The sequence below is a fragment of the Vulpes vulpes genome, chromosome 11 (assembly GCF_048418805.1).
Source record: "Vulpes vulpes isolate BD-2025 chromosome 11, VulVul3, whole genome shotgun sequence".
Taxonomy (NCBI): Eukaryota; Metazoa; Chordata; class Mammalia; order Carnivora; family Canidae; genus Vulpes; species Vulpes vulpes.
In genome coordinates, this window is record NC_132790.1 from 24,118,309 (window position 1) to 24,134,823 (window position 16,515).

A 16,515-nucleotide genomic window follows, 5' to 3' on the forward strand; every position below is an offset into this window, starting at 1 on the left:
GCTGAGCTGGCATCAGGCTTCCTGGTCAGTAGGGAAGCCTCTGCCTGCCACTCCCCCTGCTTGTGCTCTCTGTGTCAAAAAAAAAAAAAAAAAAAAATCTTAAAAATAAAGTCTTTCTTCCTTGAGTACCTGGGTGGCTTAGTCAGTTAAGCATCTGCCTTCTGCTCAAGTCATGAACCCAGAGTCCTGGTATTGAGCCCTGCATTGGGCTTTCTGCTTAGCAGGGAGTCTGCTTCTCTTTCTCCCTCTGCCTGATGCTCCCCTTGCTTGTTTTCTCTCTCAATCTCCATCAAATAAATAAAATCTTTAAAAAAAAACAAACCTCCCCCCCCCCTTTTTAATAATAGTCAAAGAGAGAGAGAGAGGGAGAGACACAGGCAGAGGGAGAAGCAGGCTCCATGCACCGGGAGCCTGATGTGGGATTCGATCCCGAGTATCCAGGATCGCTCCCCGGGCCAAAGGCAGGCGCCAAACCGCTGCGCCACCCAGGGATCCCCCCCCCCCTTTTTAAAGATTTTTATTTATTCATGAGACACACACACACACACACACACACAGAGGGGCAGAGACACAGGCAGAGGGAGAAGCAGGCTCCATGCAGGGGACCCAACATGGGACTCGATCCCGGGATTCCAGGATCATGCCCTGGGCCGAAGGCAAGTGCCAAACCGCTGAGCCATCCAGGGATCCCCTCCCTTTTCAATATAGCCATTGCTAGCTCTAAATTTTCTTCAAAGCAGTACTTTAGTTGCATCCATAAGTTTTGGTATTTTTCATTTTCATTTCATTCATCTTCTTTTCTAATATCTCGTGATTTATTTCATTCGTTATTTAGGAGCGTGTTTATACACATTTGAATTTTTTTTTAAGATTTTATTTATTTATTCATGAGAGACACAGAGAGAGAGAGAGAGAGAGAGAGAGAGAGGCAGAGGGAGAAGCGGGCTCCATGCAGGGAGTCCGACGTTGGACTCGATCCTGGGTCTCCAGGATCATGCCCCAGGCTGAAGGCGGCACCAAACTACTGAGCCACTGGGGCTGCCCACATTTGTAAATTTTCTAAGATTTTCTCTTACTGATTTTTTTTCTCTCTTACTGATTTTTAATTTTGTTCCTCTGTGGTCAGTCAACATACTTTTTTTTATAAAATTTTTTTTAAATTTTTTTATTTATTTATGATAGTCACAGAGAGAGAGAGAGAGAGGGGCAGAGACACAGGCAGAGGGAGAAGCAGGCTCCATGCACCGGGAGCCCAACGTGGGATTCGATCCCGGGTCTCCAGGATCACGCCCTGGGCCAAAGGCAGGCGCCAAACCGCTGCGCCACCCAGGGATCCCCCAGTCAACATACTTTTAATTTCAGTTTTCTTAAATGTATTGGTGCCTTTTTATGGCCCAACACAAGATATCCCATATGCACTTGAGAAGAATGTATACTCTGTCATTTGCTGGTGTGCTCTATAGGTCTCTGCTAGATCTAGCTGGTTTCTAGTGTTGTATGAGTCTTCTACTTCCCTATTGGTCTTCTGCCTACTTACTCTATTCATGATTGGTAGAGGTCATTGAAATTTCCAACTACTATTTTTTTTCCAGTAATCTTATGATCCTTTGTAATATTGAGTAATATGCTCTACTGACTGAGGCAGCCAGACACTCCTTCCAACTGCTGTTTTTGAATTATATATTTCTCAATCCAATTCTGATAGTTTTTACTTTATGTATTTTGGAATTCTGTTATTAGGTGCATTTATGGTTATAATTGTTATGTTCCTGATGGATTGACCATTTATCTTCATAAAATTCTTATCTTTGCCTCTTAATTTTTGTCTTAAATTCTATTTGATATCATTATAGACACTCCAGCTATCCTTTAGATTTTTTTAAAAAGATTTTATTATTTTGAGAGAGAGTGTGTATGCACATGCAGGGGAAGGGCAGAGGGAGAGGGAGAGGGAGAAACAGATTCCCCACTGAGCAAAAACCCTGATGCAGCTAGATCCTAGGACCCTGGGATCATGACCTGAGCCAAGGCAGACACTTACTCGACTGAGCCACCAGGCACCTGGAAGATTTTATTTATTTATTTATTTATTTATTTATTTATTTATTTATTCATTCATTCATTCATTCATTCATTCAAAGATTTTATTTATTTATTCATGAGGGACACACAGAGAGAGAGGCAGAGGCATAGGCAGAGGGTGAAGTAGGCTCCTCACGGGGAGCCTGATGTGGAACTCAATTCTGGATCCCAGAATCATGCCCTGAGGCAAAGGCAGATGCTCATCCGCTGAGCCACCCAGGCATCCCCAGAAGAAAGATTTTAAATAATAACCTAACCTACTACCTTAAAAACAAAAAAAGAGGGACGCTTGGGTGGCTCAGTGGTTTAGTGCCTGCCTTTGGCCCAGAGCGTGATCCTGGAGTCCCAGAATTGAGTCCCACATCAGGCTCCCTGCATAGAGTCTGCTTCTCCCTCTGCCTATATCTCTGTCTCTCTCTCTCTCTCTCTCTGTCTCTAACAAATAAAATCTTTAGGAAAAAAAAAGCAAACAAGCCTAAAATGAGCAAAAGGAAAGAAATAATATAAAGGAAAGCAAAAACAAATGGAATAGGGGATAGAAAAACAATGGAGAGGGACGCCTGGGTGGCTTAGTCAGTTAAGCATCTGCCTTCAACTCAGGTCATGATCCTAGGGTCCTGGAATCGAGCCCCACATTGGGCTCCCTGTTCCACAGAGTCTGCTTCTCCCTCTCCCTCTGCCTGCCACTCCCCTTGCTTGTGCTTGCTCTCTCTCTCTGTCAAATAAATAATAATGAAATCTTTAAAAAGAAAAGAAAAGCAATAGAGAAAATCCATGAAACCAAATATCGGTTCTTTGGGGATTGATTGATTAATTTATAAGTGGACTCTGTGCTCATGAACTCATGACCCCCAAATCAAGAGTCGTATGCTCTACTGACTGAGCCAGCCAGACATCCCCAAAATTGGTTCTTTGAGAAGATCGATAAAACTGATAATTATCTAAACTGACCAAGAGGGGCAGCCCCGGTGGCCCAGTGGTTTAGCGCCGCCTTCAGCCCGGGGTGTGATCCTGGAGACCCGGGATCGAGTCCCACGTCGGGCTCACTGTATGGAGCCTGCTTCTCCCTCTGCCTGTGTCTCTGCCTCTCTCTCTCTGTGTCTGTCATGAATAAATAAATAAAATTAAAAAAAAAATAAACTGACCAAGAAAAAAAGAGATAAGAATCAAATTACTAATATTAGGAATAAAAGAGGAGACAACACTACTACCCTTACATAAATAAAAAGCATTGTAAGAGAATACTATGAACACTTGTATGCCAATAAATTAGATGCCATAAATGAAATGGTCAAATTTCTAGAAAGACACAAACTACCAAAGATAACATAAGAAGAAGTAAAAAAAATATAAATATGCCCATAACAAACAAAGAGATTTAATTCATAACTTAAAACTTCCCACAAATAAAAGTTCAGGCTACTACTACTTTAGTGGTGCATTCTACCAAATGTTTAAAGAATCATTAATGCCAATCTGTCACAAAAAAAAAGAAGAGGAAGAAACACTTTCCAATGCACGTTTTAAAAATATTTTATTTATTTGGCAGAGAGAGAAGAAGAAGAAGAAGAAGAAGAAGAAGAAGAAGAAGAAGAAAGAAGAGAGAAGAAGAAAGAAGAAGAAAGAAGGAAGAAGAAAGAAGAAGAAGAAGAAGAAGAAGAATGGGGAGTGGCAGGCAGAGGGAGAGCGAGAAGCAGGCAGGGCTAGATCTGAGGACTTTGAGAACATGACCTTAGCCAAAGGCAGCTGCTTAACCAACTAAGACTTCCAGGTGCCTCTTTCCAACTCATTCTATGAGACCAATACTCCTTTGATAAAAAATCAGAGAAAGACATCACAAGAAAACTACAGAGCAATATCCCTTGTGGATAAAAATGTAAATCTTTTCAACAAAATACTAGCAAACCAAATCCAGCCCATTATAAAACGGATTATACATCATGACCAAGTAGGATTAATCCCAGAATGCAAGTTGGTTTAATATCCAAATATCAATTGATTTAAAATATCCTATTACTAGAATAGAGGACAAAACCCACATGATGGCCTCAGTTGAAACATCATTTGACAAAATCCAAAAATCCTTTCATGATTCAAAACAAAACCCAACACAGAACTAAGAATAGAAGGGAATTCCCACAACCTGATAAAGGACATCTATGAAAAACTCACAGAAAACATCATAGTAAATGCCAAAAGGCTTTCCCACTAATATCAGTAACAAACAAGTATATCCATGCTCATCATGTCTATTCAACATTGTATAAAAGTTGTAGCTAGGGGGCGCCTGGCTGACTCAGTCTGTGGAGCTTGCAACTCCTGATCTTGGGGGTGATGAGTTTGAACTCAACTTTGGACGTAGAGATTACTTTTTAAAAAGTTGTAGTTAAGACTAAAAAGTTTTAGTCAATAAAAAAGAATAAAGGCATCCGGATTGGAAAGCAAGAAGTAAAACTATTGTTTCTTCTCTTCCTCCCTCCTTCTCTCTCTTTCTCCCTTCCTTCCTTCATTTCTTCATTCCTTCCTTCCCTTCTTCCCCTGCTGCAAAAAGTTTTTTGTTTGTTTGTTTGTTTCCATTTGGTCCACAGTTGGTTAAAAAGCTGCATAGTGGCTGTAGGGAGAAGCTCCAGCAAAAGCCCTGGCATGAGAGGGATCCCAGAGGGGCCCCTCAAAGGCTGTTCATTTAGTTAGTGGTTCTCCAGGAAGCAGTAAAACTTTATAGTCACAGATGATATGCTACTGTATGTAGAAAATCCTAAGGAATCCACAAAACATTGTTATTACTAATAAGTGAGTTTAGCAAGTTTGTAGGATACTAGATCAATATACAAAAATCAGTTGTATTTCTATACACTAGCAATGAACAAAATAAAAATGAATTTAAGAATATAATTCCATTCACAGTAGCATAAGAAATAATAAGATACACAGAAGTGAATTTGACAAAGTAAAAGACTTGTATACTGAAAACTGTAAAACATGTTTTAAAGAACTTTAAGACCTAACTAAATGGAAAGACATCCCATGTTCATCAATCAGGAGACTTAATACTCTTAAGAGGGTATTACTCCCAAACTGATCTACAGATTCAATTCAATCCTTATCTAAAATTCCAGCTGGCTTTTTTGACAATCTGATCCTAAAATCCATATGGACACACAAGAAGACCATATGGTCTTGAAAAAGAACAAAATTGGGCAGCCTGGGTGGCTCAGCAGGTTTAGCTCTGCCTTCAGCTCAAGGCCTGATCCTGGGGTCCTGGGATGAGTCCCACATCCGGCTCCCTGCATGAAACCTGCTTCTCCCTCTGCCTGTGTCTCTGCTCTCTCTCTATGTCTCTCATGAATAAATAAATAAAATCTTAAAAAAAAAAAAAAGAACAAAATTAGAGGACTCTCCCATTTTGGTTTCAAAACCTATTACAAAGCTACAACAATCAATACAGTGTGACAGTAGCATAAAGGAAGATATGTAGGTCAATGAATTAGAACTGAGAATCCAGAGTTTTGACAAATTGAATTGTGCCAAGATAGTTCACTGGGGGAAAAGAATAGTCTTTTCAATATTTTTTTTTGTCTTTTTTTTTTTGCAAAAAAAATAAAGTTGGGCCTTCGTTTTATGCCTTACATAAAAATTAACTAAAAATGGATTAAAGACCCAAATGTAAAAGCTAAAACTATAGAACTCCTTTAAAAAACAGGGGAAGAGTTTCATGGCATTGTATGAGGCAATGATTTCCTGGATATGACGGCCAAAGCAAGGCAACAAAAGAAAAAAATAGATAAACTGGGCAGCATCAAAATGGAAACTGTGCACCCAAGGACAGTTAACAGAGTGAAAAGGAAGCCTAGAGAATGGGAGAAATAGTTTGCAACTCATACATCCGACAAGAGGTTAGTCCAGAATACAGAGAGAACTAGAGAGCTCCCACAATAATAATAAGATATATAATACAATTTAAAAATGGCAAACAACTTGAATAGACATTTCTCCATAGGTCTACAAATAATCAACAAGACTATGAGAAGATACTCAACTCACCCATCATCAGGGAAATGCAAATCAAAACCACAATGAGATATCACCTGACCCCCACTAGGATGGCTTTTATTAAAAAACAAAAAGCCAACAGGAAATAACAAGTGTTGGTGAGGATGTGAAGAAATTGGAACCCTTGTACACTGTTGGTGGGAATGTAAACTTGTGTAATTATTACGACAAATATGATGGCAATTCCTCAAAAATAGAATTACCATATGATCCAGCTATTCCACATCTGAATGTATACTCAAAAGAATTGAAAGCAGGGTCCTCGAAAGAGAATTGTACACCTGTGTTTATAATAGCATTCTTCACAATAGCCAAGAAGTGGAAGCAACCCAGGATCTATCAGTGGATGAATGGATAAACAAAATGTAGCACATGCATATAATGAAATATTACTCAGTTATTAAAAAGAAATGAAGTTCTGGCACATGGATGAACCTTGAGGACATTATGCTAAGTGAAATAAGCGAGTGACAAAAGACAAATACCGTGTGATTCCCACTTATATGAAATATCTAGAGTGGTCCATTTATACAGACAGAAAGTTGAATGATGGTTGCCAGGGACCGGGGAGAGGAGGAAATGGTATCTTGTTGCTTAATGAGAATAGGGTATCAGTTTCACAAGATGCAAAGGCTCTGGAGATTGATTGCACAACATAAATACACTTAACATTACTGAACTGTACACTTAAAAATAATTAAGATGGTAAGTTTTTTTTATAAATTTATTTTTTATTGGTGTTCAATTTGCCAACATATAGAATAACACCCAGTGCTCATCCCGTCAAGTGCCCACCTCAGTGCCCATCACCTAGTCACCCTCAACCCCCAGCCACCTTCCCTTCCACCACCCCTAGTTCGTTTCCCAGAGTTAGGAGTCTTTCATGTTCTGTCTCCCTTTCTGATATTTCCCACTCATTTTTTCTTCTTTCCCCTTTATTCCCTTTCACTATTTTTTATATTTCCCAAATGAATGAGACCATATAATGTTTGTCCTTCTCTGATTGACTTACTTCATTCAGCATAATACCCTCCAGTTCCATCCACGTCGAAGCAAATGGTGGGTATTTGTCATTTCTAATGGCTGAGTAATATTCCATTGTATACATAGACCACATCTTCTTTATCCATTCAAGATGGTAAGTTTTATATAATGTATGCTTCTCCACAATTTTTTAAAAGCCTATCAAAAAATGCTTATTTATGTTTCCAGAAATGTAAGGTGATGAGATATTACATAATTTATCAGATTTGAGACAATTTTTCTCTGTGAACCTTGACTTCTGTACTTCAACCTCTAACTGTGTCTACCTGGTTACTCAAAAATTAGCCTGACAGCTATCATTTGAGCTTACTGCCAGGCTTTTCCTTTTTTTTTTTTTTTTTTAAGATTTTATTTATTTATTCATGAGAATACACAGAGAGGAGAGAGAGAGGCAGAGACACAGGCAGAGGGAGAAGCAGGCTTCACGTGGGAGCCTGACGTGGGACTCAATCCAGGGTCTCCAGGATCACACCCCGGGCTGCAGGCGGTGCTAAACCGCTGAGCCACTGGGGCTGCCCTGCCAGGCTTTTCCATATATACTTCTCAACAACCTTCTGGTGAGCAAATTAAAGCTCAGAAAGGCTCAGTGACATTTTCTAAGATGGTATGAGGGACGGTGCTGTCATTGGGACCCATGGCCTGACCCTAAAGCCTGGGTTCTCCTCCTACTGCACCTCATGCCCCTCAAGCTAGCTTCATCCTAACAACCACTTGGGATGCCTCAAAAATTCAGATTCCCCCTTAGAGATGAACTTCTCTAGGAGTTGATGAATGTTGAAGCTATGATCCCGTAATGAAGAAATTAATAAAGAGATGAATGAAGCCAGGAGTGAGTACAGGGACCGGCTAAGGGAGCCTTGAATGGGTGGGGTCTGGAAAAGAAGGAAGACCAGAGCGGAAAGCAGAAATCACACTCTGTGGTAATCAGAGCCCTTACAGTCAGTCTAGCCTGGCTGAGTTCAGAGACCACTGGGGAAAGTCCAAGGCCTGTAGCCATTGCCAGGCTGAAAAGAGGCCAGTCCAGACACAGCTGTGTGTGCTCCCAGCCGCAAAGGAGGCTCAGGCAAGATGCCCTAAGGAGGGAAGGGTGACAGGGACACTGGGTAGGGGAGGAGCAGATCTTTCTCTAGAAAGATCCTCTGGATGGGGGTGAGGGGGCGGGGGAGCGGCGGTGGGGGGCACCTGAATGATTCAGTCCATTAAGCATCTGCCTTTGGCTCAGGTCCTGATCCCAGGGTTGTGAGAAGGAGCCCCGCATCCGCTTCCGGCTCCCTGCTCAGCGGGGAGTCTGCTTCTCCCTCCTGCGTTTTTCTCCTTCTGCTCCACCCACCCCCGCCTGCCGCTTGCTCTCCTCTCTCTCCCGAATAAATAAACAAAATTTTAAAAACGAAAGAAAAAAGAAAGAAAGAAAGAAAGAAAGAAAGAAAGAAAGAAAGAAAGAAAGAGATCACTCCAGCTCCTGTGGGGAAGGTGACTTTAAGGGGAAGAACCGGGAGGAGGGAAGACCTGATCCCAAACAGAGAGCCAAGGGAAATGAATTCCATTAAGGTTTTGGAAGGACCCTTGGCCAGGGCTTTGTGGGGATGTGGGGTTGGTAGAGAGAGAGGAAGCAATCTGTGTTATCTACTCAAATACTTCAGCAACAGTCCAAAAAAACAGATCTTTAACAGATGGAAGTGGGGGCGGGGGATGAGCAAGGGTCAGTCAGGAAGAGAGAAGTGGGCTGTCACTTTTGTTGGGTGACTCCCAGGACTCTAAGCACTTGTCTAGTTGGCTGTTCTGCATGGGGTGCTTTTATATAATTAATTCATTGACTGATTTTTTGGTGGGGGGAGAGGGAGAGAGAGAGACAGGGTTGGGGGAGGGGGGCAGGGAGGAGCAGAGGGAGGGAGAGAGGAAGACTCTTTTTTTTTTTTTAATTTTTTTGAGAGGGAGACTCTTAAGTAGACTTCATGCCCAGTGCAGAAGCCTACACGGGGCTTGATCTCACAACCCAGAGATCATGACCTGAGCTGAAATCTAGAGTCGGGCACTTAACCGAATGAGCCACCCAGGCGCCCCCATGGGTACTTTCATATTGTCTCTAGTGTCCAGGGATCACTGCCCTTGTTTTCTGAAGGGTAGGATAGGGATCTGGTGCATTAGTCTAGAAAGAGCCAAGGAGACCAGTATTATGACAGGGTGGAGGAAGGAAATGGCTTTTAGAGAACAGGGAAGGAAAAAGTCTGAGGAAGCAAAAGTTAGAAGCCACCACTCTTTCTATTTCTGCATTATTTAACCAAATGCCACCTGTGTGTTACATCCCTTGACCCCAGGGCTCATTGGGAGAACTCAGCAGAGCTGGGTCACTGCCTTCCCCCAGCTTGCTGGTTTCCAAACTGGTACAGGAACCCAGGTGAGCCAGGGTGTAATGGAGAGCACTTGCTGGACATGGCGTGAGGGCACTGTGTATCCCTGGCCCTTTTCAGGGGAGCAGGGCATGGACCTGAACTATTTAATTACCGTTCTTTTTTTTTTTTTTTTTTAAGATTTTTTAATTTATTTACTCATGAGAGACAGAGAGAGAGAGAGAGAGGGGCAGAGACACAGGCAGAGGGAGAAGCAGGCTCCATGCTGGGAGCCTGATGTGGGACTCGATCCTAGGTCTCCAGGATCATGCCCTGGGCCCAAGGCAGGTGCTAAACTGATGAGCCACCCAGGGATCCCCTTTAATTACCTTTCTTAAGTAAATTTGAGAGAAGATGAGGGCACAAAGACATGTCCTCCAATTTAGGAAAACTCTCCCAGGGTTGATCCACTCATCCCAGGTGGATGAATGAGCCTGGCAAGCCTGGGATGAGAAAGCCCCCTTTTGCCAAGCTTCTCTTCTTCAGGTTCGGGGAGCCTCGGCAGCCCAGCACTGAAGGAACAGGGTCTGACCCCATCCTTCACTGGATACAGGGGGCCGAGGGGAGCCCTGCATGAGGCTCTCTTGGCTCAGGCCCTGACCTCCCTAACCTCCACCTGCAGGGACAGAAAGACATGGCCTGGAGACTGATAGCGCTTGTGCTGCTGTTGGCCTGGACAGCCCCCACGTGCAGGGCCCGGGTCAAGACAGACCTGCTCAACGTCTGCATGGACGCCAAGCACCACAAGGCAAAGCCAGGCCCAGAGGATAAACTGCATGCCCAGGTGAGGCAGAAGGGTGGTTCAAGTTGAGGAGGGGGGCGGTTCTAACGTGGGAACAAGTCAGGGTGGTAGGGGAAGGACCGACTGCTCAGAAACCCCCACATCCCAGGTTATTGCTACGGGAGCAGATGAAGGTAAGGTGGCGGGTATGGGTGGAGGTGGTTTTAGAGGTGGCCTCCTCAGAGAATTTCATGGCTGCGATGATATGATCTAATCACTGTTGAGCACTTATCAGGTGTTGTGTTTACTGCACATGATTTCATATTCCCTTTGTCGGTCCTTTGAGGTAGGAGACAATATTCTCCCCTACATAACACAAATGAGAAAACTGAGGCCCAGAGAAGCCAAGGACACACAGAGGGCTGAGACGTAAGCAGGCTCTGTGGTTGCATAGGGCGAGGACTTGGGTGGGCACTCTCAGTGGTTTGGAGGGTAAGAGATTGTTGGGGAGGACGGTTCTTCCTACCTTCACTGTGAGCCAGTCCATGGAGTGTCAAGGGTAGAGGAGGTCTCTTAGGGCTGTGATACAGGGTAACAGGTGCGGTACATTCACACATTCTGTAAAAGTGGATGCCAGTCGGTTGCAACTCTATTGAGATTCCACGTCTTCTTTTTATGATAAATACTCTTTAGACTCTGTTTTCTATCCTGGAATAAAATTCAAAGCCAATAGAACTTATTTGCATATTTAACTTAAAAAAATAACACGAGGGGCAGCTAGGTGGCTCAGTTGGTTAAGCATCTGTCTTCAACTCAAGTCATGATCTTGGGGCCCTGGGATTGAGTCCCTCGTGGGCTCCCTGCTTGGTGGGGAGTCTGCTTCTCCCTCTCCCTCTGTCTTCTGCCCCCTGCTCATGCTCTCTTTCTCTCAAATAAATAAAATCCTTAAAAATATATATCAACATAATTCTCTATCTGTAATACAAAGGAGAAGCACAAAGGAAGTAACTTATAATGAAATAAAATATATTTCAATATTTTAATTCTCTGGCATGACTACGTTAGAAATCACTATCAAATAGCATTTTTGTTTTTGTTCACCAAATCGCTATGAATGGGACGGTTACAGCTGTACAGCTGTAGATCAATAACAGGTGTATTCTATTGGCAACTTAAATGCTGTAAAATATGCTAAGCTATGTTGCCACTGATGACATAATTTTCTATAACAGTGAATAATTCCGGTAAAACAAAGCACATAGCAAGGCCTTTCTTTTTCAGAGTATTTGCAGTCCTGAAAAAGCTCATCTATATTAAACACTTGCTAAAATATGGTGTGTCTATATGTAAGATGGAGTTCAGTTGAGATTTAGGGAAATCATAACTAGGTCTTTCGTTTACTTCTTTCAGAAAATATTTTTATGGGTCTGCCATAGCACTGGCCTCACCGCTGGGGAAACAGTCCCTATTACTTGCTGAGAAGTTACTCAGCATACATTACCACGTAGGTCATTCCCTTCTTTCTTTGCTCAAAATGTCACCTCCTGGTGAAGCTTTTCACAACCACCTTAGTTAAAATTTCAAAGATTATCTCATACTCCACATTCCTATTCCCTGCTATAATTCTGTCCATATAATTGATCAGATCCTGACACTAGACTTTTTTTTTCTCTTAGTTTCTTACTGTGTGTCCCCACTGATCAGGATGGGATGTAAGTTCCATGAACACATATTGCTGTCTGGTTTGTCCTCTATCATATTCTCGGCATCTAGAACGTGACTGGAATAGAAATGGGTGCTCAGTGATTATTATTATTTTTAAAAGGTTTTATTTATTTATTTGAGAGAGAGACAGAGATAGCGACAGAGATAGTGGCGGGGAGAGCAGAGAGGAGAGGGAAAGGAGGCTCCTCGCTGAGCAGGGAGCCCAATGTGGGGCTCCAGCCAGGACCCTAAGACCATGACCTGAGCTGAAGGCAGACACTTAACTGACTGAGCCACCCAGGTGCCCCTCAGTAATTATTTTTCAATGAATAAATAAATCAAAGAATTTTCTATATAAAATGTGAAGGGGGGATCCCTGAATGGCTCAGCGGTTTGGGGCCTGCCTTCAGCCCAGGGCCTGATCCTGGAGTCCTGGGATCGAGTCCCGCATCGGGCTCCCTGTATGGAGCCTGCTTCTCCCTCTGCCTGTGTCTCTGCCTCTTTCTCTCTGTGTCTCTCATGAATAAGTAAATAAAATCTTAAAAAAAAAAAAAGTGTGAAGGGGTGCATAAATGACAGCTATTGTCCCCTGAGGAGAGGGTTTCTCTCCAGCTCCCTCAAGCCCTGATCAGCCCTGTTGTGACTGAGTCTCCCCTCAGATGGGTGTTCCTGGACATCAAGAACAGAGGGGTCCTCACAGTAAACTTTCCTGGGATAACCCACTTGAGGCAGGAGAACAAGAACCAAACAGAAAAGGCTGGAGGTGGCAGAAGGTTGTGGGGAGCGGGGCAGTTAGTCCGGGTCTCCCCCACGCAGTGCACTCCCTGGAGGAAGAAGGCCTGCTGCACTGTCAGCACCAGCCAGGAGCTGCACAAGGACACCTCCCGCCTATATAACTTCACCTGGGACCACTGCGGCAAGATGGAGCCCGCCTGCAAGCGCCACTTCATCCAGGACAACTGTCTCTATGAGTGCTCACCCAACCTGGGGCCTTGGATCCAGGAGGTACGGGACTGTCCCTCACCCCCACCCAGCAGGCTGCCATCCAGCTTGGGCAAGGCCATGGCTGCCCCCACCCCTGGCTGAAGGGTGCCCTCCCTCTTGGCCTTCCACGCAGGTGAACCAGAGCTGGCGCAAGGAGCGCATCCTGCACGTGCCCCTGTGCAGAGAGGACTGTGAGCAATGGTGGCAGGACTGCCGCACCTCCTACACCTGCAAGAGCAACTGGCACAGGGGCTGGAACTGGACCTCAGGTGAGGGCTTAGGGGTGGGGAGACGGAGGGGGGCTTTGAGGATCTGGGATTGGGTGAGGATTTCTGGGGGTGGCCAGAAAAGAGCTTTGGGCCTGGGGTGGGGGGTGGGGTGAATGTGCCTGCCCTCTCTCCCCTGCAGGAGTGAACAAGTGTCCAGCTAGGGCCACCTGCCGCACATTTGAGGCCTACTTTCCCACGCCTGCAGCCCTGTGTGAGGGCATCTGGGATCACTCCTACAAGGCCACCAACTACAGCCGGGGGAGTGGCCGCTGCATCCAGATGTGGTTTGAGCCGGCCCAGGGTAACCCCAATGAGGAGGTGGCGAGGTTCTACGCAGGGGCCAGGAACGCTGGGGTTATGCCCCAAGGGATTGAGCGTCTCCTGCTCAGCCTGGCCCCCATGCTGTACCTGTGGCTCCTTGGCTGAGTCTAGCCCGACCCAGATGTCCACTCTGCATGTCCCGGGTTCTGATGACCAAGCTGGGTTCAGCTCAGCTCTCACAAATGTGGGTACCCTAAGTGAGCCTCCATCTATTATCCATCCTTCCCTTTTGTCATCCAGTTTCTGCTCCATGGTGGGCCTTGGGGTTTCTCTGGCAATCAGTTCAAATAAAGAGACAGACACATCTGTGTCAGATGAATCATTCTGGTTCCAGTAGGTAGAGGACAGAATCCACAGTTGTTGGATTCTTTCAGATCAGAGAAATAAGACCTGGGTTTGAATCTCAGCTCTGCTACTGCCTATGCCAAAGTGAAGCAGTTGCCTGTCTATTCTAAAGCTTAGTTTCCTCCCCAATAAAATGAGGATAATGATCCTTCCTTCCCTCTGGGTTGTGAAATACAAAGGAGCTGTTGCCTAGAAAGCATGTAAGTCCAGTGCCTGCACTTTAATAATCCTCAGGGATCCTGTTGCTCCTGTAGCCACAAATGAGAGCCAGGTCCAGAACTTTGTTACTTATGTTGCTCCCAAATATCCCCCTATCTGCCAGGCGCTGTCTGCCTGGCTCTGTGCTCCGCTGTGCAATGGGAAAGCTGGGGATGGGAGTCCAGAGAAGACTCTGAATTCCCAGTGGGGGTGAAAAAAATTTGCCCGTTATGTGGACTGAAGGGACAGAGTTGAGGCTTGGACCCTCAGAGGAGGAAGAGAGAGCACTGGGGAGGGCAGTCTGGGACTGGAAGAGGAAATGCTTAAGAACCTTGAATTGGTTTACCTCAGACTCAGCAGGAGTCTGAGGGGCTTGGGTGGGAAAAGGTTGGAAACTCTTAGGAGCTTCCTGGGGCAGGAGCCTGGCCTCTCCTCTGGCATCTTTGTCCCCTCCAGGGATTGCTAGATATGCCTATCTGGTCTTTGCACCGGCCCCAGGAACTCGGTCTGAGTTGAAGTCTGGGTCTCCCTCTTACCCTTTCCCCCTGGGGAAGCCTTTGCCTCTACATCTCCCTCAGTTATCCCCAGAGGCACAGGTACCTGTCTGAGAACACCAGGCAGGCGGGTGATCAGGCTAGGACTAGAACTCAGGTGTGAAGACTCCTCGTCCAGGTCTCCGCCCTCCACCGCACCAGGGTGCCCCCTTCATAGCTCTCACCTTCCCTCCCACCTAAAGCTGAGTGACGAGGAAGTTGGGCGGTTTGTGGAGGATGGCTTAAGGGGTTCCTGGAGGGGTCTAGAGACCCTGGGCTGTATGGGGGTGTCTGTTAGCCACTGTATCTAGTCTGGAAGGCCCCTACAGAGCCCATCCCGTGTCATTCCGGCTATGTTCCAGGTAAGTTAAGCCAATGCATATTTGAAACGGAGGAAGGAGCTCGTCGGGACCGACCCACACAGGGTCAATCGAGCGAAGTGAAAGTTCGCTCCCAGGTTAAAGGGGATCGGCCGACAGAGGCCCAGGAGTAGGCGCGGCGGGCGCCGGGCTGGAAGCCTGCGCCTTTAAGGAGCCAAGGGGCGGAGGGGCGGGGCAGGAAGCGGGCTCCCGGGAGACGCCGCCACGGGCTAGGTCTTTTTTGGGGGGAAGGGGCGGGCCAGACCCTCCTCGGGCCCCGCCCCCTTTCCGGCGCCGGGTCCCCCTCCCGCCAAGGGCGCCCGGGGCGTCGGAGCGTGCCCGCTCTGGGGAGCTCCCGGCTCGGCGTCCCGCCCACCGAGGCTCAAGTTTGTCGTCTCGGAGGGAGTAACTGGGGCGGGGGCGGGTGCTAATAATACCCGTTCGTTCGGGCGCCGCGCTTTACAGTTTACACAGCTGTCACCTTCGTTACTCCTTAATTAATAATAAAAATAGCCGCTGTTTGGAGGCTCACGGGATGCCGGGCCCTGTGCCGGGAGCTTTACAGGCACGGTCCCACCGGGTCGGCCCTCGCAGCGGCCCCCCCCTTGCGGAGCGCGAAGGCGAGGCGCGGAGAGGAGCCGTGACTTGCCCGCGGTCCCTCGGCGGGGTCGGCGGCTCCGCGGCGAGACCCGGGGCGAGACCCGGGGCCGGGAGGGCGGGGCGCGGGGTGCTACCCCCGGCTCCGCCGAGAGCCGCGGGGGCGGAGCGGCGGGCGGGGCGGAAGACGAGGGGGTGCGGCGGCGGAGGATGGCCATCTTAAGTGGCCGCTGAGAGTCAAGGGCCGCTTCCCCCGGGGAGGGGGCGCCCAGCGGCCCGGGAGGTGAGGGTCCGCGCGCGGCGGCGGCGGCTGTGCGGAGAAGTCGGGGGCCCGGGGGCCCGAGGGAACTTTCCTCTAGGGCAGGGGGCGGTGCTGGTCTCGGGCTGCTGAACCCCTCGCGGCCCGGGCCTCCGGGGATGGGGGATGGTGCCAGGGAACTTGGCCGGGAGGGGGGGAAGGGCCCTGCCCGGGCTGCGAGGGGTCGCCGGGGACGGTGCGTGGGGACTCGAGGACGCCGGACCTTGTCTGAGCGTTTGTGGGCGATCAGGGCGCCCCGGAGGGGGATCCCCCGCGGGAATGGTCGCGGACTGGACCCGGCGGAGTTTGGGGGCTCAGGTCTAGGGGGGGCCTGGATTTCACGGGAGTTGGGAGTCCGGGCCACTCGGGTGCCGAGGACAGGGTGGGAGGAGGTTCATCTTCGATCCCTCGCGGGTTTTGAGAACTCGACCCGACCCTTTGAGGCTGCGGGGGAGGTGGGTGCTGAATAGAAAGGATTTGGGGTGCAATTAGACGTTTATGGGAGTTGGAGATCTTGTCCTTGCGATTATTGGAGGGGGCTAACTCTCGGGAGAGGGGGCTGGGATCGCAGAGTGTCCAGGGGCCGGGTGGGGGAACTTGACCTTCGTGGGGCGGCTGGGCCT

At 47.2% G+C, this 16,515-nt stretch overlaps 1 protein-coding gene across 3 annotated transcripts; it reads left to right on the plus strand.

Moving 5' to 3' along the window:
* Window positions 1-8,104: 8,104 nt before the first annotated feature.
* On the plus strand, window positions 8,105-13,866 carry LOC112928688 (folate receptor beta). 3 transcript variants are annotated; one of them, XM_026010555.2, is made up of 5 exons: window positions 8,105-8,239; window positions 10,186-10,347; window positions 12,805-12,993; window positions 13,106-13,241; window positions 13,381-13,866. In XM_026010555.2, the coding sequence occupies exons 2-5, from the start codon at window positions 10,198-10,200 to the stop codon at window positions 13,665-13,667; spliced, it is 762 nt and encodes a 253-aa protein (XP_025866340.1). In that variant the 5' UTR covers window positions 8,105-8,239; window positions 10,186-10,197; the 3' UTR covers window positions 13,668-13,866. The 3 variants fall into 3 exon arrangements, with proteins under 3 accessions (XP_025866340.1, XP_025866339.1, XP_072583438.1); XM_026010554.2 differs by lacking the exon at window positions 8,105-8,239 and adding an exon at window positions 8,431-8,646; XM_072727337.1 differs by lacking the exon at window positions 8,105-8,239 and adding an exon at window positions 9,499-9,571.
* The last annotated feature ends 2,649 nt before the right edge of the window (window positions 13,867-16,515 follow it).